The 22,857-nt window shown below is 32.3% G+C and overlaps 2 protein-coding genes across 5 annotated transcripts in view; one reads left to right on the top strand and one right to left on the bottom strand.

Annotated features, from left to right (window-relative positions):
* LOC100247369 (molybdenum cofactor sulfurase) overlaps nt 1-7,693 on the top strand; it is a 121,374-nt gene extending 113,681 nt beyond the window's left edge. For 2 of the 4 annotated variants that reach the window (XM_059735667.1, XM_010646611.3), the window contains 4 exons: nt 4,699-4,931; nt 5,495-5,631; nt 7,112-7,222; nt 7,331-7,693. In XM_059735667.1, coding sequence (XP_059591650.1) covers nt 4,699-4,931; nt 5,495-5,631; nt 7,112-7,222; nt 7,331-7,441 — 592 coding nt within the window. In that variant the 3' untranslated portion in view covers nt 7,442-7,693. Of the gene's footprint in view, nt 1-923; nt 3,103-4,698; nt 4,932-5,494; nt 5,632-7,111; nt 7,223-7,330 lie in introns of those variants that run through there. The other 2 variants (XR_009465334.1, XM_059735668.1) reach the window with 2 other exon arrangements.
* Nucleotides 7,694-19,061: 11,368 nt separating this feature from the next.
* On the bottom strand, nt 19,062-22,150 carry LOC109121821 (splicing factor-like protein 1). The gene is made up of 5 exons (XM_019217122.2): nt 21,865-22,150; nt 20,858-20,938; nt 20,703-20,774; nt 20,509-20,616; nt 19,062-20,277 (listed from the first exon to the last, which is right to left on the bottom strand). Exons 1-5 carry the CDS (start codon nt 22,033-22,035, stop codon nt 19,495-19,497), a joined length of 1,215 nt encoding a protein of 404 aa, XP_019072667.2. The 5' UTR covers nt 22,036-22,150; the 3' UTR covers nt 19,062-19,494.
* Between the last annotated feature and the right edge of the window lie 707 nt (nt 22,151-22,857).

Raw genomic sequence — 22,857 nt, 5'->3', positions numbered from 1 at the left:
GAGCGCCTTGCGCGCCTAAGCGGCGCCTTCGTGAAGGGGCGTCGCCTCCCTTCAGGCGAGGCGCCGGAGGGTGGCGTCGCGCCGCCCCGAGCCTAGGCGCGCCTTTCAGAACTATGCTTACTACTGATGTTGGGGATCAACGAATACAGATTGACAAGTTCTTCATGGTTCTTACGCTTATTGGCCTCCGTCCAGATCTCGAGACTGTCGACGATCAGATTCTTGGCAGTTCCTCCGTTCCATCCTTGGATGATGTGTTTGCTCGCCTCCTCCGTATCTCCTCTACTCAGACTTTTCCATCTGATAACACTTCAGATTCTTCTGTGTTAGTTTCTCAAACTAACTCTCGAGGAGGACACAGTGGTAACCGAGGTAGAGGTCAACGTCCTCATTGCACCTATTGCAATAAGCTTGGCCACACCCATGATCGGTGTTATCAGTTACATGGGCGGCCTCCCCGCACTGCCCACGTGGCCTAGTCATCTGATCCTCAGTCGCCTCAGCCTCCCAGTTCCTCCACATCTCAGGATATTTTCCTCACTGATAGTGAGTATGATGACTATCTCCGCTATCAGGCCACCAAGTCAGCTTCTGTTGCCTAGACTGGTAATGCTTCTGCTTGTCTTACCCACACATCTTCTCTTGGACCTTGGATTCTAGATTCCGGTGCTTTTGATCACATATCTGATAATAAGGATCTTTTCTCTTCTATTACTACTACCTCTGTCTTACCTACTGTTATTTTAACTAATGGTTCCTAAACTATGACTAAAGGTTTTGGTTTCGCTCATCCTCTCCCTTCCCTACCTCTCCATTCTGTCCTTTATGCCCCTGAGTATCCTTTCAATCTTATTTCCATTAGCAAAATAACTCGCACTCTTAATTGTTCTATCACTTTCTCTGATAAATTTGTGACCATGCAGGACCGGAGTACAGGGAAGACGATTGGCATAGGACATGAGTCTCAAGGCCTCTATCACCTCACCTCGCCTTCAACTCCTGCAGTTTGCATTTCCACTGATGCTCCCCTCCTCATCCAGAGTCGCCTGGGCCACCCTAGTCTATCCAAGTTCCAGAAAATGGTCCCTAGTTTTTCATCTTTGTCGTCGCTTGCATGTGAGTCTTGTCAGCTTGGGAAACATACTTGTGTCTCGTTCCCAAAGCGTTTGAATAATTGGGCAAAGTCTCCTTTTGAACTTGCCCACACTGATGTTTGGGGTCTTTTTCGGACCGCGTCTACTTTAGGATTTCAGTATTTTGTCACTTTCATTGATGACTATTCTCGATGTACTTGGTTATTTTTAATAAAAAATTTAGCTGAGTTGTTCTCTATTTTCTAGAAATTTTATGCTGAAATCCAAACTCAGTTCAATATTTCTATTCGTGTGTTGCGCAATGACAATGCCAAGGAATATTTTTCTGCACCATTTACTTCATTTATGTCCCAACATGGGATCATTCATCAGTCTTCTTGTGCTCATACTCCTTAACAAAATGGGGTTGCTGAACGTAAGAATCGACATCTTGTTGAGACAGCTCGTACTCTCCTTCTACATAGTCATGTTTCTTTTCGTTTTTGGGGGGACGCTGTTCTTACAGCATGTTAATTGATTAATCGTATGCCCTCATCTGTATTACACGATCAGATTCCTCATTCCCTTCTTTTCCCTGACCAACCACTTTATTTCCTTCCTCCTCGTGTTTTTTGTTGTACTTGCTTTGTTCATAATCTCACTCCTGGACAGGACAAACTTTCTGCCAGAGCCACAAAATGCATCTTCTTAGGATATTCCAGACTTCAAAAGGGTTATTGTTGTTATCTCTCTAAGACTCATCGCTACTTTCTCTCCGCTGATGTCACTTTCTTTGAGGACTCACCGTTCTTCTCTACCTCTGAGTCTCTTCCTATTTCTGAAGTCTTACCCCTTCCCATTATCTCCCCACCTAATGCAGTGCCTTCTCGCCCACTTCAGGTTTATCATCGTGTCGTTGTTCCTCCTTCTTTGGCCGAGGTACTTGCTGACTCACTTCCTATCCCTTCGGCTTCTTCTGCCCCAGCTCTGCCTCCTTTTGCTGACTTACCCATTGCTCTTCAGAAAGGTAATCGATCTACTCGTAATCCTCATCCCATTTACAATTTTTTGAATTACCATCGATTATCTTCACCTTATTCTGCATTTGTTTCTGTTTCTCTTCCTAAGAGCACCCCTGAGGCTCTTTCCCATCCAGGCTGGCGACAGGCAATGGTAGATGAAATGGCTGCTTTACACTCCAATGGCACTTGGGATCTTGTTGTTTTACCCTCTGGTAAATCTACAGTTGGTTGTCGTTGGGTCTACACAGTTAAGGTTGGCCCTGATGGTCAGGTTGATCGCCTTAAGGCCCGCTTAGTTGCTAAAGGCTATACTCAGGTTTATGGTTCTGATTATGGTGACACTTTCTCTCCTGTTGCCAAAATAGCTTCTGTTCGTTTATTGCTCTTCATGGCTGCTATGCGTTCTTGGCCTCTTTATCAGTTAAATATTAAAATGCTTTCCTTCATGGGGATCTTGCTGAGGAAGTTTATATGGAGCAACCACCTGGTTTTGTTGCTCAGGGGGAGTCTGGTTTAGTGTGCAGACTACATCGTTCTCTATATGGCTGAAACATCTTCTTCGGGAGTTGAGATTTGGAAAGGATGAACAGATGAAACCGATCTGTGACAACCAAGCCGCTTTGCATATTGCATCCAATCCAGTCTTCCATGAAAGGACCAAACACATTGAAGTTGACTGTCACTTCATTAGAGAGAAGATCGCATCAGGATGTGTGGCGACTAGTTTTGTCAATTCAAATGATCAACTAGCATATATTTTTACTAAATCTCTCAGAGGTCCTAGAATTAAATACATTTGTAACAAGCTTGGTGCATATGACATATATGCTCCAGCTTGAGGGGGAGTATTAGATAGTGTACAGTTATTTAGGTTATTTACTTTTCCTTTTCCTTTTCTTTCCTTATTGTATTGTGGGTCCCGCTAACATGTATATATATACCCAAGTCCAATGTGTATTTTTTACAGTTTTTCAATAACAATAATTAGGGATTCTCCCTTTTCTCTCTTTTCACAGAAACGTTAGCTATATAGTAACTTACTAGAATTCTTATTGTCTTCTAAAACTCCTAAGTCTTCCAAATAATGGAATTAAAAATGAAAATAGAAACAAGTCTTTCTAGACTCTATAGAGGACTCAAATAGAAACTTCTAATAATTATAGCTCTAAAGAAACAAAAATTTGATTCCTCTTTTTTTTCTTTTCTTTCTTTTCCTGAATAGACCTTTAAGATTCATCCTCATCAGGTATGATGTTTAGCTCCTCAAAAGTGAATCTTATGATGTCTAGTATGCCCTTGTGAATGTTCTAGTGTTAAAGTTAGGTACATACTTTATTGAATTTTCCACTATTTTGTTTAAAAAGTAAGCATTGTTCCTCAGTTACCTCTTGCAACTTTGAAAACTGCCGACTTTAGGAGCCATGTTCAAGCTGTAGAAAATGTGATCTTAACTTAGCAGAACACAGTCTCTGAAATGCTTACAATATATCAGTCTGTTCTATGATAGTGGAATCTAAAAGTTTTTTTTATCAGAAACAACTGAATTCATTATGTCGTGAAACAAAATTAGTACTACAAGGATGAGTATTTAAAGGTGGCCAAAAAACCTCAAGGCGCCAAAAAGGCCAAATAAATTGACCAAAGAATCTTTAAAGAATGCATGAACTCCCCTACGAAAACCTCACTCCCCACATGGCCAAAGTATTTGCTCTTTGATTTACCGTGCTTGGTGTCCACAAGAGTATCCCAATAACACATGCAGGTATGAAATTAGTGATTAAGTAATCTACATGTGTTATTGGATTAGGCATTAGGAATTGTAATGATTTCACAAAACTAATACTTTGACAGTATTGTGAACTGCTTATCAAACTGGTGTATATTTGAGATGTAATGAGTAAAACTTTTTACTTCCCACGGTCGGAATATTGATTCGAGCATTTTATACTTTACTATCGTGTCTGTCAATTGTACTTCAAGAAATCCTTTTTCTATATCAATCTACAGTTGTCCATTTAAACTAATAGCTTCGCTATGCAAATGGGTGTAATTAGGGCCTTACATCTCGATATTCAATATCAGGGGTCCAGTTGATGACATCAATATAGACATTGATAACTTCTCAGTATTGACATCTATTTGGAAACAGTGATTGAAATTGGTAACCAAACATAGAAAGTCAAAAACAAAACTTTAAGAAGTAGACACAAATCTTATCATTTGAAATCAAAATATTTCAAATTAGATGCATGCATGATAAGGATCGGGTGCATGGACATATAATGTTAAAACACAAAACTGTTTACACATTATAAGCATAATTCCAGCAGATCAGTACCACAGATTTTAGGAGATCTCGAAAGCATCATCACTATCTCTGCCTAAGGAGGGGCGGGAAAAGAGATATTGACCAAAAAAGCCACAAAGAATCCAATCTTCTTGGAGAGATTGAAGACAAAGGGTTTAGACATGTTATATCCATGTTCATTTGAATTCTTTGTATGTATATAACTATTTAGGTCTGTGTATTTATACCCTTCTTGTTGATTCAACATTTACTTCGTTATTTTGAATATTAAAAATGTTAATTATTTTTATATTAGATATGAAGTCCAGGGTTATCATAATGAAGTCAACATTTGGTTTAGCAATGCCCTCGCTCGACCTTGCACTTTGTTACGATGTTCTAGTTCCCAGTATTACTCGTGCTTGGGCAAGAGAGGAAGTGTAGGCATGTGCAGAGATGTGGAGACCAGATTGAATTTTGTGAATGAAGCTCAATTCTTATTAATATCCGAAGAGAGTGTATCCGACCTCAACAGCAGATTAAGATCAAGTATGTTCTATTGCACTTTCTCCTGTTATATAACAGCTAACTATTGTTTTATAGCAACCCTTTCAAAGAATAATCATTTCATGAGTTCATCAAGTCAGAGCATCCATGAAATTACATGTGGATGAATAAAAGTTGGATGAAACCTTTTCTATTTGTGATAATCTACAGCTGCCTATTTAAGGCATACTGCATTTCTCTAAAACATCAGATCTCGTAATGTAGTCAAGATGCATTTTTGATCTAGTTAAGGCATCTGATCTCTTAATATCATCCAGGAAATGGTTGAAAAAGAAAGACTGTTAGAATTCCATCCCCTTGATGGTACATTTTTATATTTGCCTTTGAAAATATAAAGACTGCAAAGATGCAAGATATTTCTTGGTTGCCAACGTGTGTTCCTAAACTAATAAAATTTTATTTTCTAGCTGTAGTTCTCATCTCTCAGAATCGATTAAATGTGAAGTTAGTCCTCATCTGGTGTTTGAGATTCTACCATTCGATGATGCTAGTATCATAAACTTATGCAAACCATTTTTTTCCATTTTTTGTTCATTTGGCTGCAGATGTACAAAAAAGTTCTACAGGACCACAAATTCAACTCAATCCATTGAGATTCCGACCCAATCTTGTCATATCTGGAGGAGAACCATATCATGAAGATGGATGGCTGAGCCTTAAAATTGGAAATAAGTGCTTTACAGTAAGTTCTATGAACCTTGAGTAGGTTGTACTTCATGTGAATTTATCATAATGTTCTGACCATCCATTTCAAGTTCATTTTGATCTTAGTAGAGAGTTCTTTGTTGAAAGTAAAAGCTGAACTAAAGAACAGAAGTATTCAATTTTCTTCTAAATTTTTTCTGTAGTAAGTTTCTGTGGGGAGGGGATCTCTTTCACTCTCTTTCTCTCTCTTTCTTCTTCCCTCTCCCTCTTCCTCTCTCTCTCTCTCTCTCTACATACCTATATAGGAGGGCAATCCCTGGATCTGTAGTCCATGTCCCTTCTACAGGGACCAAGGCATAAAACAAGGGGCTTATGAGGAAGATGCAGCAAAATAAACTGGTATATATAATTTCAAGCACTTCATACGAATGCAAGGAGATACATGTAGGGGATTATTCATGAACCTGAGATGCCCAACCTGGTTCAAACATGTTTATATCAAAGGTGTACCTAAAACTGAATATAATATGAATATATATGTCAAGCCATTAGTTCCTCTATTGTGATTATGTAGGCTTTCTCTCTCTCTTACACACACACACATCTTCATAATTTAATTTGCATTATTAATCTTGGTTTTCAGTTTTCTAGTCATTGGTCCTAGTCTTGTGACTTTGTGGGAGCCTCTCTCACACCAAATTTATTCATGTTCCTTAAGATGATCATGCATATACCCGCACTGCTAAATTTAATTTTCATTAAGGCTATGTTTGGTTCCCAAAAAATTTGAGTAAAAATGCGAGCAAAAGAAAATAGAAAGGAAAGTTATATTTGGTCCATGGACAGTATTAAAGAAAGAAAGAAAATGATAAGGAAAATGATTTCTCATATTTGATTGTATTCGAAAATACAAAAGAAAATCAAATATAGTTAAAATTAGTTGGAAACTTATATATTTTCAAATTATTTAATCTTTATATCAAAAAATTAAAATAAGTGAAATAAATTTAAATTAACGAATAAAATTAATTTATTAACTTTAAATCCATTTTTTATTTTCATTTATTTTTTTATTCTTCTTTTTCTTGTTATTTTCTTTCCTTTGGATCTTTCTTTAATTTTTCAAGAACCAAACACAAAAGATGAGTAGAAGGGAAAAAAGTGAAAAAAAAAAATTAAATATAAAGGTAATAAATTATTGGTATATGTTACTTTAAACTCATTTCACTTCTTTTTCATCTTCCTTGTAAAGATTAAATAATTTAAAAATAAATAAATTTTTAACTAATTTTAATTATATATATATATATATATATTTCATATTTTTTTAAAGTGAAACCAAAATTGTGAGAATCACTTTTCTTAGCATTTTTTTTTTTCTTTCTTCAATGCTTATGGAACCAAACATAATTAAAAAAATCTCTACTGTCTTTCCATCATTTCTCTCTTGCCTTCTCTTTCTCTGTTTGTCTTCTTAATAAATCTAACTTTCATTACACATCTCTGCTTTCTTTCAGTCATTGGGTGGATGCAACCGTTGTCAAATGATCAATTTGGATAATCAAGCAGGACAAGTGCAGAAGTCAACCGAACCTTTGGCTACCTTAGCATCATATAGGAGAATAAAGGTTACCTTCAATTCTACCCGGCATTAATTGAATTCCATGCTCTGTTATCTGATCTCACTGTAGTTTGGTTTCCCAAGTTTAACAAACTTTTAATTTTCATGCAAGCAGGGGAAGATTCTTTTCGGGATACTCCTGCGGTATGAGAATGACAATGAAGTCGGGCAGGAGGCAGATTCCTGGCTTCAAGTGGGACAAGAAGTAGATCCAAATTTTGATTAGCTTGAAGGAGGTACTTGTGACTCTTTTTACTATTATTTAAGCCCCCAAAAAAATGCATACATTCCCAGAGGAAGAAAATTAACAAGACCACACAATATTAGCTTATGAAAACAAATCAGGCATGTCAAGCAGAACAAATATGCATATGTATGTCATAATTTGGAAGCTCACCTGAGCTTCATGCCAGTACCTCAGTATATATGTTTCAGATACAATGACAAAATTTTCTATACCAGATTGAAGTTGAATTTACATTCTTTGTTTTGAACAAAAGATTGTATTTAATTATTCATCTAACTATATTGTTTTATTTCCCAAAGAAAATGAGAAGCGATACTTAAAGCACTTAACTAAGAATACTAAGAATAAGTTTGAGAGTGATTTTAAGAAGTATTTATAATATTTATAAAACTTGAAATTTTTCATTTTTTAAGTCTTAAAAAGATTATATACACTTCTTAGAATCACTGTTAAACGCACTTTGACTTATATTAATTTTATGATAAATTTATGTAAGTTGCCTTATTATGTCAGATATCTCTTTTTGAACATAAATTAATAGAATTTCAACTATTTTTTTAATTTAAAACCTTTATAATAATTGTTATTTTTTGTTAAGTTTCACTTGATAAATTTTCCTGGGAATTATTTGAATTATATTAGAGGTTATTAGAAAAAGTGTGACATGAAAGGGTGGGTACGGACAAAGAATAAGAGCCCCATAAGTGAGGTTTCAACTTTCCAACAAAAAGTGGTAAAAAGATGATTACTTTGTGGGTCTTAATTATCTTCATATCCTTAAATAATAATAATAATAATAATAATGCAAAAGACCAACAAAGAATATGAGGTGTACAACAAGTGATATGCATCTCTAGGGGGAGAAAATGAGGAGTACAACAAGTGGTGTGGTTACATTAATAATTACATAACTTATATATGCTTGTTGATAGTAGAAATTAGTCCATGGTGAAAGACTTAGAAAGTCAGATATAAATGTTCATGCTTAATGTGGTAGGCCGTAGTTTGGTTATTTTATGGAGGGATATTTTCGTCCTAAAAAAACTGCATGGAAAGAGAAATTGGATGGATTGTGATATAATTTCCCAGAGATAAAAGGTATGCTTTTTTAAAAAATGCTCAAAAGAAATGAATATGTATGTAATATTATTGACTACTAAATTTTTAATAATCATAACATTAGATTTTAAAAAAATCAATTTATTCAAGCATCAAATTTCAATATTCAAAATTAATTATTTTCACATGATTGAAAGAATGAAATTTTTGCTAATATATTTTGCAGAAAGGCTGAAAGACAAAATCATAACATTGATGGGTCCAAGACTAGATGCTACCATTTTGGATGTGTTGTTCTAAATGACCTTGAAATCAACCCCTAATAATCTTGAATTATTGTTTGAAATAATAAAGTTTGATGGGGGGTTGAGGGGCACTAAAGCAAAAGTTCAAAAAAAAAAAATTGAGAATTGTTGTTGTTGTTATTGTAAGGATGTGTGGGCCATTTAGATCATCACTGATGTTAATAGAGAGTAGTAGTAGCTTTCACATTCTATTTTTCTTCCCAAATTAAGAAGAACAAAAAAAAAAACCCTCTACCTCGTAATTGTTCTAATCTTTTTGGGAAGATGATGGGATTTATAACCCACCATTGGTTCTTTTTCAATATGGATCAAATGCATTGTATTATTATTATTATTATTATTATTATTATTATTTTCACAAAAATGTAAACCTATATGCCCCAACATGTGAAATTCACTTTATGTTATCTTTCACGAAATTTTTTAAGCAATTTTTCATGATTCTCCTTGCTATATTTTCTGTCAACCATTCATGCAATGAGCAATCCATCTCCAAGAAAATCTTATAAAAATCTTTAGGATGTAAAACACAGATATAAAAATCTTAAAAGGCCAAATAATAATAATAATAATAATAAAATCCTAAAACAGATATATTATTGAACTCTTTCAGATATGATAGAGAACGAAACAAGTTAAGGTTTGGATTCAAGGTGAAAAGGAAGGGTTGTTTTTCTTTTCTTTCGGAAAACTTTCAATAGTATTCCTTCAAAATATTTTCCTTCTCCTTGGAATGCAATTGCTACTATAGTCCAAAAAAGAACTAAAATAGTTAATGAAAAAATTTGTAAATAAATAGTTGTCTATACGAATTTAGAATTTAGAAATCTTAAACTTAATTTATTTTAATAAAAACCTAATATCTTGTAGTCATAAAGTAGTAAAAAAAAAAAAGTTATAGTGACAAGATTAAATCTCATACCCATGGATGTTTTGTTGTTTGAATATGAATCGATAAGTTACTAAATTTAAAGGTTATAAGACTATTGTGAAAACATTAATAACCATACAAAGTAACTACAATTTTTGTAGTGTGTATTAGAGTTGCAGAGATAAAAAAAAAAAGTGATTATTTAGTAGTATGTAAGTCTTTATCAAGGCATTGAGATTAGATATTTTTGGTGTCATTGTAAATAATAAATTTTCTTTTTTGGATGATGCACATAATAAATTTTGGATAGTTGGATATAAAAAAGGCAGTAGCTAGCATTCGAAGTCTAATTTAAAGAATTCAAGAAACAAATAAAGAAAGGAGAATTAAAAAAATTGTTCAAACAAAGTTTGATCCTGGACAGCTATCATTTTCGAGGATGTTTTTCAAGTTCTAAACTACTTTGAAATTCAAAGCTAGCTTGATCCTGTGCAATTGACATCACCACCCCATTTCTTTCCCGTTCTCATTTTCCATCAAAACAAACACACACGTGAAGAAGAAAAGTAAAGGCTAAACAAGAAATCATTTAAAATAAAGAATATGTTGAGAATTGAGGATAAGTACTGAAAAAGATCAAGAATGCATAGGAGATTGTTCTTTGGATTTCGGTTCGGCTTCTTCCTCTACCTTTCTCTTGTCACGATCAATGGTTTGATGGACGTCCATGCTTGCTTCATCTCCTTCTTGATTTTCTTCATTCATTTTCCCAGTCTAAAGGGAAATTTAGAGAAATTCTTGCAGAAAAAAGGCCGGGAAAATCAAGAGACTTTCTTAGATGAATGGAGAAGAATATTATGAACATTTGGAGGAAAAAACGGAAGGAAACGCAAATCATTCCCAGCAAAACGGTGCCGTTTTGGATTCTTATTCTATTACATTCTAAAAATTTGTTCACCTATACTGACATTTGTTCACCTTACTCTTTTAGGGGTTGTTTGGATATAGTTTTCATTTTATTTCTAATTTTAAAGCATAATTGTAACTACTTTCCAAAAAAATTAATTCAAAATTAGAGGTATTAATTTTTTTTTGTTATTATTATTTTTACAAAAAGGTTCCTATATTTTATATAAAAGTTACTATTATTATTTTTATTTTTTAAAAATAAAAAATAAATGATGTATTTAAACAACATTCTAACTTAAATATACTAATTAAATTATTAACTTGAGGTTAATTATAAGTGCTTTAACTAGCTAATAGACTTAATGCATTAAACTACTATCATAGACCCTTGTGATTTATGGTCTTCTCTCTGCATGATTTCAAGTTCATTTATTCAGCCTTTATCAATATTTTAAGAGTCAATTTCACAGTTTTTTTTATAAAACACTTCTAATATAAAAAAAATGTTTTTGAAAAAAAAATAAAAATCAAATGTTTGATTTAATTTAATAAACACTTTTAAAAAATTGAAAAATTACTTATAATATTTATTAGAGAAGCACTTAATATGTGATTTTCTCAAAAACACTTGTAAATAAAACATTTTTACTAAAAAGACTTGTGCTTAGCACACTATCCATAGAATAAACCATCATAGAAGTAGTTAGAAGATCGATCATCTTCAACCCAATAAGAATGAAATCTAAAGATCAAATACTTAGCTACTATTTTTATTAGAGAGATTAACCTTTTTTATATATTACATTCAAAGTACAAATTAAAGAAATGTTATGCCACAACAAGAAGCATCATAATTCCCAAATAGTTCTACTCTTCATATATATATATATACTCAAGAAAAGGACAATTATGCTGTTCCTTATAAATTAGGGATTAAAGTGCATATCATTTTGTTGAAAGGGGTTTAAGTTAGCTATCACATACAAACTCTCCGTTGTTTAGGCTCTATCATCAAGATTCTAAAACACGAAACGGGTAAAAATTGTTAGGAATAATGCGGTTGAAAGGAAAACACAACAATTATATAAAGGAAGACAAATTATTAAGGAGAATTAAAAATTTATTATTTTTCATGGCTATTATTCAAATATTAAGTAATATCTTATTTATAGATACACTTACTTAATAAAACACAAACTCTAAACAATAAAAATATAAGAATTATTAATAACAAAATATAAAAACTAACTTTTTATTACTCAATTAAAACTAAATCAACCATTCAAAAGAAAATATTTTCTTTAACTTTTAGAAAATAAATATGATTCTAGTTTTTAAAAACTTTTAAAATCAAATTTTACTTTTCAATGCATACCTCTTAATTAAATTTGATTTATAACTCAAAGTAATATCCTTAACCTTTTAAAGCTTTGCCTTCATTAATTTATATTCTACTTTTAGAATTGGCCTTTGAGGTTATCTCTATAGCTTTGACCTGCCATACACCTTTTAGGTTGTCTATAGCTTTAACTTGCCATACACCGTTATTTTTTGCTTATCGTATCATGTTATGGTTGTTACTTGACCTGCAACATATTATTCTTGACTAGTCTTTTTAGGTGTTGTTATATGCTATCTTGGCACCTCCTTATCTTATCTTTGTAGTGTACATTTGGCCTCATTTCCTATTTTAAAATATATAGTAAATTTTATATAAAATATAATAACTTTTAGAAGCTTACATTAAAAATATAACCATTTTTAAATATTGATTAAAATAATTAAAGTATTAAAAAAAAAATTATTGCTTAAAATTTTAAAATTTTGAAAATAATTTTTAAAGATATAAAATCTTTATTTTTACATAAGAATTTTAACTTTTTATATAAAATTTTCTATTTTTATTTTATTTTATTTTATTTTTACAGGAAGGGCATTACAATGAAAGGGTAGTTATTTAATTATGAGTAAATTAATTTGCTTTTGACATAATGCCTCTAAGCTTATCCCAAGCTATTTTGTTTTTTTATTGTCTTGGATTAAGTTGACCCATACTTAATACCAAGAATATAGGTCTTTTACCCTTACAGTGTTGGATTATGACAGTAATTCATTTCTTCTAACCTAGTTTGTTTGTACTGCTTATACCTCATGGGGAGTTAAGGTCTATTAGGAAGCGGTTTTAAATAATCACCTATCAAATGTTTCTCAATGAAACACTATAAATGGTTTTATACACATAATACTTTGTATCAATTCTCTTTTGTCAATTTTGAAAATTTTAAAATTGTGAACTATGAAACCAACAATGATTGAATCAACCCACCTACAATATTTTTGTTTTCTAATGCAATGACCAAATCAAACTCTAAAGCTTCTTAGTTAGTTGTTAAAGATTCATAGATGTTGGGAGGGGATTGCTAACAGGTTTGGTAGGTTTGTTATTGTTGGTACGCGACCGACAATATCTTTCTTCGGGTAGCCTCACCTACTCAGTTGCTAAATGGACCTACAAAAAAAGTGTGAATGTTTGTTCGGGTAAATTCCTCCGAAGGCTAAGTCAGCTTGAACATTAATTGTTTGCCTTGTGTGAAACGCATAACGATCACTTATAACCTCATTGTCCAAGTGTGCATTTTTTAATGAGATCTGACCGAGTACTAAGTTGAACGGATGATTCATTCAGGTGGAGCTATTTGACTGACCTCTAGTGCCCATAGTTATTACTTAATATAATTTTTTAATTTTTGTACTACTATTTAAGTCTCAATTATTCTTTATTAGGTTATATTGTGTTGCCTTCACATGCAATGTTTAAATAAAAGCCTATTAAAATATTTTTAATTGATTTCACACTCATGGTTAGGTGACATTTGGTAAGATTGCAAAATTTTGTTATTTTAAAATATTTGGACTTTATGCCAACAATAACAAAATCAAACCACCCAAAAGATTTTTATTTTTCAATATATTGTTTTCTTATACAATGACCATATCAAACTCAGAAGATTTGTATTATCAATTTCATGTTGTAGAAAAATTAAATCACTCTACAAAATGCAGAAATATAACACTAGTAAAGAGCCTTAAATAGCCCTTTTATTCTATACGATAATAAAATAGAGATATATAACCATCAAAATACTATAATTCCTTTCAAAGCTCACTACAACTAGATCATATATATGAGAATAATGATTTTTTCATGAAAAATTATTATTCTTATCTAACTAGATTGGAGTTATTCCGAGAAGTGAATTTAACCGCTTTAGAATATGGCAATGGACCAAGATGTGATACGAATTGTGGTATAAAATGTCTCTTGAATCTATGGTGGTTGTAGTTTTCCCAAAAAGAAGACCGCACTTTCCTATCATAATTGGTAAAATGATTAAAGAAAAAAAAAATCATGTTTACAAATATAATCCTATGTGAAATCACAAAAATGATTATTAAAGGTGTGGCATACAACGACAATTGATAAGTACTAGTCCTATGGTCAAGCATTTTGTTCACCTTTGCCAAATGTTATTTAAGAAAAAAAAATTGCAAATAGAGATGAATCTTATTGATAAGGATGATGATTGACATATCTAACCCATGTTATTATAATTTTATTTGAAAATCTTAATGAGAAAAATCTACTAATTAATTGGCTATGTTTATTCTCAAATTACCGTTGAGGATATTTACTTTCTTATATTATGTCATTTGATTTAACACAGTACATGTCATGTTTATATATATATATATATCAATGTTTTATCTATGCATAATATTAATTGCTTAATAAAATATTTCAAAAAGTTTATTTAATAAATTATACAACATTGGTAATGACTGATGTCAATACCATATTAGATAATGATGCCAATATCATAACTGATGTCAACTAAAGTTTTATATATACAATAGAAAATATATACTGGAAAAGACAGTGACACCTCTTCAACATTGCAATGAGAATTTTAATTAAAATATTTGGAATTTTTTTTTTCAAGACTTTAGGTGTGACCAAGCATAAGTTGTGTCCACATAATATAACATATGGCAGTAGGCAAGGAAAAATGGAATTTTTGATAATTGTACGGTGAATTAAAATTAAAATTTTAACATATAGTACAATAAAAAATATTTCTAAATCTACGACACTTTTTGTCACTTTAAAACGTGTCTCTTGAAAAGACACTTTCCATCATTTTTATATCAATGATACACGTTCAAAAAATTGAATTTACATTAAAAGAGTCTCTTCAAGAGACACTTTTTACAATTCTACAAAATCGAATTTATATTAAAAATATCTTTTAAATAGACATTTTTCACAAATTTCATATCAATTGTATAATAAAAAAATTAAATTTATACTAAAAATGTCTTCTTAAAACATACTTTTTACAATTTCACAAAATTAAATTTATATTAAAGGGATCTATTGAAGAGACACCTCAACAAATCTTATATCAATCATCCATTGAAATAATTGAATTTATACTAAAAATGTATTTTCAAAAGACACCTTCCACAATTTTATAAAATTAAATTTATGTTGAAATGTTTTCCTTAAAGAAACACTTGTAATATAAATTTAATTTTTTTGATAGGTGACTAATATAAAAATTGTGGAAAGTGTTTCTTCAAAAAATACATTTAATATAAATTCAATTTTATGGAATCGTAGAAATGCTTTCAATGTAAATTCATTTTTTTTACTGTGTGACTTATATGAAAATGATTGAAGATGTCTTTTCAAGAGACACCTTTAGTATAAATTGAATTTTATGGTATTGTGGAAATGATATTTTTTTAGTATAAATTCAATTTTTTTTTTAATGTGTATGACTAATAAAAAAAAAATATGGAAAAGTGTCTTTTGAAAGACACCTTTACCATAAATTTAATTTTATGGAATTATGAAATGTGTCTTTTTTTAAAAAAAAAATTCACTTTTTAAGAACACCTTTCAAAGTGACAAAAAGTGCCAAAAATTAGAAAATATTTTTGTAAATACCATATTTAAAGAATTTTTTTTTAAAGTACCATTTTTTAAAATAGCCGTACAAGTAAAAAAAAAAAAAGGCTTGGAAAAGTGGCTTCCATATGAATCCCTATAGCCACGACTGACAAAGGGTCATGTTTATAAGTACTATTAGTATTAAATTCCACGGATATCATACCTTTATAGCAGTAGCTATCAGAAGCCCCGACTACATTGATCCTTTAGTCGAGTAAAAACCATGGTTGAGAATTTGGCGAGTATTCTACCCAACCATCAATTTGGGGTCAGGCGAACCCATCAGGCATGCATCCAGCACCTTTGTCTGAATCTTCTTCTATACACCCTTTAGACTTGGGGAACCATCCCGTCCAACCAACTGCTTGTTACCAGGCAAACCCATCAGCCATGCCCTCTAGCACCTTGGCCAGGATCTTCATTTACACACCCTTCAAACCTGGGGAACCATTCCATCCAACTAGCTGCTCAGTACTAGGCAAACCCATTAGCCATGCCTCTGGCACCTAGGCCAGGATTTGGTCTGGAGCAGATGGTTGGATAGAATGGTTCCCCAAGTCTGAAGAAGATCCTGGCCATGGTACTGCTGGATACATGCCTGATGGTTTTGCATGGTACTAAGCAGCTGCTCAATCTGTTTTCTTGTTCCACGTAATTCCACTCTTCTACTTGTACTGATCGACAAAGCATGGCCTAGATTCAATTTGAAAAAATTAAGACGGATTTTTGAGATGGTAGAAAAGGGAACTGTCCCAACTTGTAAGTGGCAATCTAAAAGGCATAACATAAAATGAACAAAAATTAAATAACATATAAAACAAAAATTAATCAATTAATAAGATAAAATGAACAAAAATTAAATAACATGGACCAGACAACAGCATGGCCTGTCAAAGTCCAATTTAAAGAATTCAAGAAAGAAATAAAACAAGGAGAAAGAAAAAATTGTTCAAACAAATCTTGATCCTTGGCAACTCATTTTTGAGGATGTTTTTTGAAATTAAAACAGAGCTTGATCCTGGGCAATTGGCATCACCACCTCATTTCTTTGCCCGTTCCCATTTTCCATCAAAACCAGCACACGTGAAGAAGAAAAGTAAAGGCTAGACAAGAAATGGTTTAAACTAAAGAATATGTTGAGAATTGAGAATAAGTATAGAAAAAAAAAAAAGCAAGAATGCATATTCTTTGGATTTCGGTGTAGTTTCTTCCTCTACCTTTCTCTTGCCACGATCAATAGTTTGATGGACGTCCATGCTTGCTTCATCTCCTTCTTGACCTTCTTCATTCATTTTCCTAGTCTGAAGGGAAATTTAGAGAAATTCTTGTGGTAAAAAGGCCAAGAAAATCAAGAGACTTTCTTAGATGGATGGAGGTGCCGTTTTGGATTATTATTTTATTACATTCTCAAATTTGTTCACCTATACTGACATTTGTTCACCTTACTATTTTAGGGATTGTTTGGATATAATTTTTATTTTATTTCTAATTTTAAAGCATTAGAGTAATTACTTTCCAAAAAAATTAATTCAAATTAGTGGTATTTAATTGTTTTTGCTTACTATTATTTTTACAAAAAAGGTTCCTCCATTTAATATAAAAGTTACTATTATTTTTTTATTTTTTTAAAAATAAAAAATAAATGATGTATTTAAACAACATTCTAACTTTTTTCCATTTTTGAGTAAATTATTATTAGTCATTCATTATTTGACAACTTAAATTCCACTAATTAAATTATTAACTTGAGGTTAATTATAATTACTTTAGCTAGCTAATATACTTCACCCATTAAACTACTATCATAGACCCTTGTGATTTATGGTCTTCTCCCAGTATGATTTTAAGTTCACCTATTCAGCCTCTATCCATGCTTTAAGAGTTGAATTCATAGTATTTTTTTTTTATAAAATACTTCTAACATAAAAAAATGTTTTTTTTAAAAAAAAAATCAAATATTTGATAAAATTTTATAAACACTTTTAAAAAATTAAAAATTCACTTATAGTATTTATTAGAAAAGCACTTAAAGTGTGTTTGAGAGTGATTTTAACAAACGTTTCTAGCATTTCTAACACTTGAATGATAAAATTTTTCAAGTATTAGGAATGTTAAAAGCGTTTTATAGAATCACTACCAAACGGTCTCTTAATAGGTGATTTTCTCAAAAACACTTTTAAATAAAATATTTTTACTAAAAAGACTTGTGCTTAGGACACTTTTAATAAAAGTATTTTAAAATTTTTAAAATAAATGAATACAAATATATTAAAGGAATTTAAGCTAATTTTGTTTTATAAAAATTTGATAAATATTATTTTTAATGATACTTATGTTAATTACACTTATAAAATAACTTTAATATGTATATTATTTCTTATTTTATCATTTTTTGAAAGTTTTCTAAACATTTTTATTAATTTTAAATCATTTATGTTCAATTGATATTTATGTAAAAATATCCATCGATATTTTTATGATATTTATGATATATCCGTAAAATCTAAGTACGGATATATTCGTATTTATCAATATTTGAAACCTTATTTATAACTCAAATTAATATCCTTAACATTTTAAAGTTTTATTGTTGCCTTGACTAATTTATATTCTACTTTTAGAGTTGGCTTTCAAGTTATGTCCATAGCTTTGACTTGCCATACCCCGTTATTTTTGGCGCATCATTTCATGTTATGGTTGTGACTTGTCCTGCAACATATTAATCTTGACTAGTCTTTTTAGGTGGTGTCATATGCTATCTTACTTAGCACCACCTTATCTTATCTTTGTAGTGTACATTTGGCCTCATTTCCTATTTTAAAATTTATAATAAATTTTATATTAAATAAAATAACTTTTAGAAATTTATATTAAAAATATAACCATTTTTAAATATTGATTAAAACAATTAAAGTATTAAAAATATTTTACCGCTTAAAATTCTAAAAATTTGAATTTTTTTTTTAAAGATACAAAATCTTTATTTTTATTTTTTATATAACATTTTCTATTTTTTCTTAAATGGAAGTGCATTACAACATAAAGGGTAGTTATTTGATTATAAGTAATTAATTTGCTTTTGACATAACGCCTCTAAGCTTATCCCAAACTATTTTGTTTTTTATTGTCTTGAATTAAGTTTACTCTTACTTAATATCAAGAATATAACGTTTTTTAAGTTAAAAAACATTCCCTAAAATCATTATCGGACATTTAGTTTTTAACTCTATTGTATCCACCCCAAGATCATTTTCTATGGCCTTATAACTATAATAATTTTTTATGGCCTTATAACTATAATGTTAATTGAAGTCGTTATAATCATGTGCCTAAATATTTTTCATATGAGTTATCATAAAGTAAGTTGTATGTTTTCAAGCTTAGTAATTGATCATCAGCCTTTACCAGTGCGCTAAATCTAGTGCTTACGGGTAGCTGCTGCAGTTAGCATGAACAGGTCATATCACTACACACAATTACATCAAATGCACCAATTTCAGAACACAGTCTACCTGTCTACTTGGCTTATATCAGCAGAAAATGAGGAACCCGTCCATACTGGTGAAGCCTGCACCTCCAACAGCATTGAAGAAAATCTTTTCCATAGAATTTACATCACACCCTAGTTTATCACCCAACACTGTTACGAGTATTTGTCTTTTCTACTAACTGGAGGTGAATAAAAAGTGCGCCGAATGGTTGTACCAGCACTACCTTCGGTTTGCAAGACAAACAGTTTCCAGCAGGACAGGACCTTAACTGCTACTGGCTGCTGAATTCTAGATTAATAATAGAAGTAGTGAAATTCCACTAGTTGTTTGATTGCAAACTGGTGATTGATGCAGTGGGACTGTTCCTGGGATTAAACTTTCAGTCATTTTCTCTGGTGCTTTCTCGAGGTGGATGCATGCATGGCCGATGAGTATGCTTCATCCCCAGCTTCTGGTTGGATAGGATTGTTATGATGTAATTGTGTTGCCGGAATAATTTCTCGTGAGGATTCTGAAGGCATGCCCGATGTGGTTGTCTGAGATTGAGTGGTTACATGGGTAGGAGGGTTATTTGTAGTATCGAACAAAGGTGCAGGACATGTTCCTGATTGAGATGTTGCAGGCGTGGTCGATGGATTTGCATGATACCCGTAGTTAGCAGAGCTAGAAGATGGAAGATCAGATCCTGGCCAAGGTGCCGGAGGCATGGCTGATGGGTTTGCCTGGTACTGAGCAGCTGGTTGGATGGGATGGTTCCATAAAGATCCTGGCCAAGGTACTGCTGGATGCCCGCCTGATGGGTTTGAATGGTCCTGAGCAGCTGGTTGGATGGGGTGGTTCCATAAAGATCCTGGCCAATGTGCTGTTGGATGCCTGCCTGATGGGTTTGCCTGGTACTGAGCAGCTGGTTGGATGGGATGGTTCCCCAAGTTGGAAGGGTGTATAGATAAAGATCCTGGCGAAGGGGCTGCATGCCTGCCTGATGGACTCGGCATCGGACCCCAAAGGGATGGTTGGGTAGAAGAGTCGCCATAGTATGAAGAATGTGCCGGATAAGATCCTGCAGCCTGAGATTCTGGACGCAAGCCTGGACGGTTTATGTAACCATAAGATGAAGGCTCTGGAAGATGACGATGTGGTATTGGGTTGACCCGTCTATCGGGGCACTGCAGTAAATTAACAAACTGATCAGATGTAATGAGCATTAAAAAAAAAGGGAACTTAAACAGAAAAGAGAACTTCCAGATGATATGGTTTAATGACATTGAAAGAAACTTTCAATAAATTAAGAGCACCAGTTCTGCCTCCTGCCAAAAACCTTCCCATAAATTATAGGCTTCATAAAAATGTGTGTTTGTTTATGTAATACTCCTCTTATTCACCCACACATGACTCACCTGACCAAGCACCTCATAAATGTCTTTTTCTGCTGACTGAATCTGCTCTCTTGTTCCGCCTAAATGCACTCTTCTATACGTACCGGGAGTGCATTCCCCAGATTCAATCTGAAAAAAGTAAGAGAAATATTATCTATAATCTGTAGGCATTAATGCAAATTATCAATTTAATCTTTTGTGGTTAAATCACAAACCCAAATCCAAGCTCCAGAAGATTGCTGTATTCCACCAATAGTTGCACGATTCTTTCCAACGACATAACCAACCTGGAAGCATTGGCAGTGCAATTTGGAACTATTATGGTTTTTATTCAACTAAAAAGAAGATAATTATACAATAATTAATTTACCTTGTCTGCAGCAATCTCAATTACATGAAAATAAAGCTGACTGCACCCGATATTTGGAGATTGGCTCGCCATCGGTTGATTCTGTTCTACCAATGCACAACAAAGGCTACTGAGAAAATGAAGCCTTGAGAGTAAAAATAAATACATAAATGAAATTAACCATGCGCTTAGAGCTAACCACTACGCCATGGCAATTACGTAACTAAGCAGTAGCCTGCTAAGATAAGAATCTTAAACACCCATTTGCGATCCAAAGCATAAGCCTTTGGCATATCAGCATATTGTAGAATCCCCAGGAATTTAATCTCTGATATATTTCTTGCTAAAATGTCACTATTTTAGTATTGGGTCCACTTTCAAACAGTTGAAGAAACTTGAATGAACAAAAAGAAATAAATAAAACCTGATGAAAATGAAGGAAAAAATAAAGGAAACACTACATAGAAGAGTTCTAAAACCACTCCTGCCCAATAAAACGATGAGATTAACAGCTCAACAAGAGTTAATTTCCAACAAAATAAACAGTATAGTTTTATAAGAAGAAATTAGTTAAGACAAAAACCACTTGCAGGTACAGGTAATCTCTTAATTGAGAAAACTAAAAGAGGAAATCTGGGGAGTGGGGTTGCTAATGGATACTTGGAAACTTTAAAAGGAAAGAAAGAAAAAGAAAGAATGAAAGAAAGAAAAAGAAAGAAAGAAAAAGATTGGGAGAAGTGACTGCCTATCTTCTGATGCAGGCCTAAAATTGTCATCAATTGATGCACACAACTTCAAAAGATTCATCACAACTCAACGATGGCTTCTCGTTTATCATAAACTAATCTAATTTTACTTTACTAGAACCAAACTATCTCCAAGAATGATCGTATCTATACGGCAACACCACCTCATTTCTTTCTTCCCCGATTCCATTCTCCATCAAAAGAAACACACCTTTCAGTGAAGAAGTTAAAAGCTAGTCAATAAATCATTTAAATTGAAGCATGTAGAGAATTGAGGATAACCGTAGAAGGGCAAGGGCGCTGGGAAGGGTTCTCTTGAGATTTCTGCACGTCTTCTCCATCCATCTTTCTCTTTCCACGATCACTGGTTTTTGAATCTTCTTCTCCATCCATCTTTCTCTTTCCACGATCGGTGGATTTTGAATCTTCTACTTGTTGATCTCTTGCATCCATCTTATGTGAGGCTTTCGCAGTATGAAAGGAAATTCAGAGAATTTCTTGCAGGAGAAGGGACGTTCTTGGGAGGTATAGAGTGGAACGTTAGAAACTTTTAAAGGGAGAAATGGTGGGAAATGTGAACCTTGCTGATGAAATGGAAGTTATGAAACCCCTTCTAAACGGTGTCGTTTGGAATCTCACTATATCGCATTCCAAAAATTTTGTTCACGTCAGTGACATTTCTGCAGATTTAGAACTCAATTTTTGCGCTTATAATGTCCTTTTAGGGAAAAGAAAAAGAAATATGCAAAAGTTTCAGAGCAAAAAGTATTTAGCACATCTGTTGGGCTAATTCCCCTTCCAAATTAAATAGTATGAATATAATCATTAATGAGAATAATTTAAATATTTCATTATTACCTCATTCTTCATTAATATTTCATTAATTTCAAATATGTATAAATCAAAATCATATATTTTTATATTATATTCAATAGAAAAAAATTCTATGATATATGATAATTATTGATGTATTGACAATTTTTTTTTATTTTTACATTGTCTTGCTGATTTCAGTCAAATTTAAACTGATTTAGAATTGGTTGATCTTTTAGGTAAATGATGATAGAGAAGCTATTATTCAAATTGGAAAGAGACATTCAAATGTCTCAAAGAGCATTCAAACATCCTAAGGGCATCCCAATGCCACTTCCCCGAGTGCTCCATTGTCCCCCATGGACATTCAAACATTGGTTTTTGTTTTAAGTTCTTTCATCTATTCTTTGTATTTTTAAGGACATTAGGTTTAAATTTACGACTGCTTTCCAAAAATATTTC

The sequence above is a fragment of the Vitis vinifera genome, chromosome 19 (genome assembly GCF_030704535.1).
Source record: "Vitis vinifera cultivar Pinot Noir 40024 chromosome 19, ASM3070453v1".
Classification (NCBI taxonomy): domain Eukaryota; kingdom Viridiplantae; phylum Streptophyta; class Magnoliopsida; order Vitales; family Vitaceae; genus Vitis; species Vitis vinifera.
The sequence above is the reverse complement of the archived record's forward strand: the minus strand, read 5'-3'. Positions and strand labels throughout refer to the sequence as shown.

Coding starts and splice junctions, on each gene's coding strand:
- LOC109121821 (XM_019217122.2), bottom strand. CDS start 22,035: ATGGATGCAAGAGATCAACAAGTAGAAGATTCAAAATCCACCGATCGT. Junction 20,939..21,864: donor AGCGCCCTTGCCCTTCTACG/GTTATCCTCAAT, acceptor TTGGTAGAACAG/AATCAACCGATGGCGAGCCA. Junction 20,617..20,702: donor CTTCTGGAGCTTGGATTTGG/GTTTGTGATTTA, acceptor TACTTTTTTCAG/ATTGAATCTGGGGAATGCAC.